The sequence below is a fragment of the Plasmodium fragile genome (genome assembly GCF_000956335.1).
Source record: "Plasmodium fragile strain nilgiri unplaced genomic scaffold supercont1.105, whole genome shotgun sequence".
Taxonomy (NCBI): Eukaryota; Apicomplexa; class Aconoidasida; order Haemosporida; family Plasmodiidae; genus Plasmodium; species Plasmodium fragile.
The window spans coordinates 37,939-38,883 of record NW_012192685.1 but is presented as its reverse complement, the minus strand read 5'-3'; the positions used below and the strand labels follow the sequence as shown (position 1 = coordinate 38,883).

Below are 945 nucleotides of genomic sequence, written 5' to 3'. Positions count from 1 at the left end.
AAAGATGGTGTTGACAAATTGTCCATTTTGCTCTGGAGACCAAACTTCGGGTCTTGGTGGTTGAACAACTTGTCATTACTGAAGATGCCATTGGTATAAGTGTCATGGCTAGGAAAAGTTGGTGTTGACAAATTGTTCGCCATGCTCCTCTGCTCAGAGTTGTTCTCCCTCATGGGATTAATAGAATGGAAATAATTTTGGTTTCCCTCTTCGTGCACCTCGCCTTTGAAAAATGCGTTTTCATTTTTAGGTTTTACCCATGTGCCCACGCAGCTGTTATACACATGCGGGTTCTGTGTTGACTCGCTCTTGAAAATGTTGTCACTGCTGTGGTTGTCGCTTGGGTTAAATATATACGCATTCCTTTTGTTCTGTGGGAAATCGGGTAAATGCTCACTGTACATGCCATAATTACTGGGATAATTTTCCATTGTTCCTGGAAGCTCTTCATTATTTTGGTTGTAGTTGTTACACCCAGTCTGAATAGCATTAGTAAAGTTGAAACTCCTTCTTCTCTTACTGTCTCTTACTTCAGGTACTGTTTCATTATTTTCAAATTTTTTTAGTGAGGTTTTCATGTTCCCACAGAAATTGCTGTCATCGTTTGATGCTTGGGCGAGGGCGAAGAAACTTAAACCATTTGTTTTGTTTTCGGCTGCTCCATTATATAAATTATTATTTTCACTCCTAGCACTTTCGTTGTTCATTTGTTGCATAAAAGTTCCACTCTTTGGTAAAGTCCAAGTTGATTCCTGAACAGAAACACCCCCATGATTCTGAACGGACACCACTGGTTCTTGTGACCAAAAGTCGGAACTGTTATGAACAGCATCCAGGGAATCCTGCACAATACCCCCCCGGGCTTGAACAGGCGTCACTGGTTCTTGCGTTGAAAATGCGAAGCTATTTTGAATAGTTGCAACTGGTTCTTCGGAAAAAAAGTTG

General features: G+C 41.0%; 1 protein-coding gene across 1 annotated transcript in view; it reads right to left on the bottom strand.

Moving 5' to 3' along the window:
• The window catches only part of AK88_05235 (uncharacterized protein), a gene marked incomplete at both ends in the record, with an annotated part of 19,047 nt that overhangs the window by 5,049 nt on the left and 13,053 nt on the right, over positions 1-945 (bottom strand). Inside the window, one exon of the mRNA XM_012482837.1 lies at positions 46-928. Coding sequence (XP_012338260.1) covers positions 46-928 — 883 coding nt within the window. The remainder of the gene's footprint in view (positions 1-45; positions 929-945) is intronic.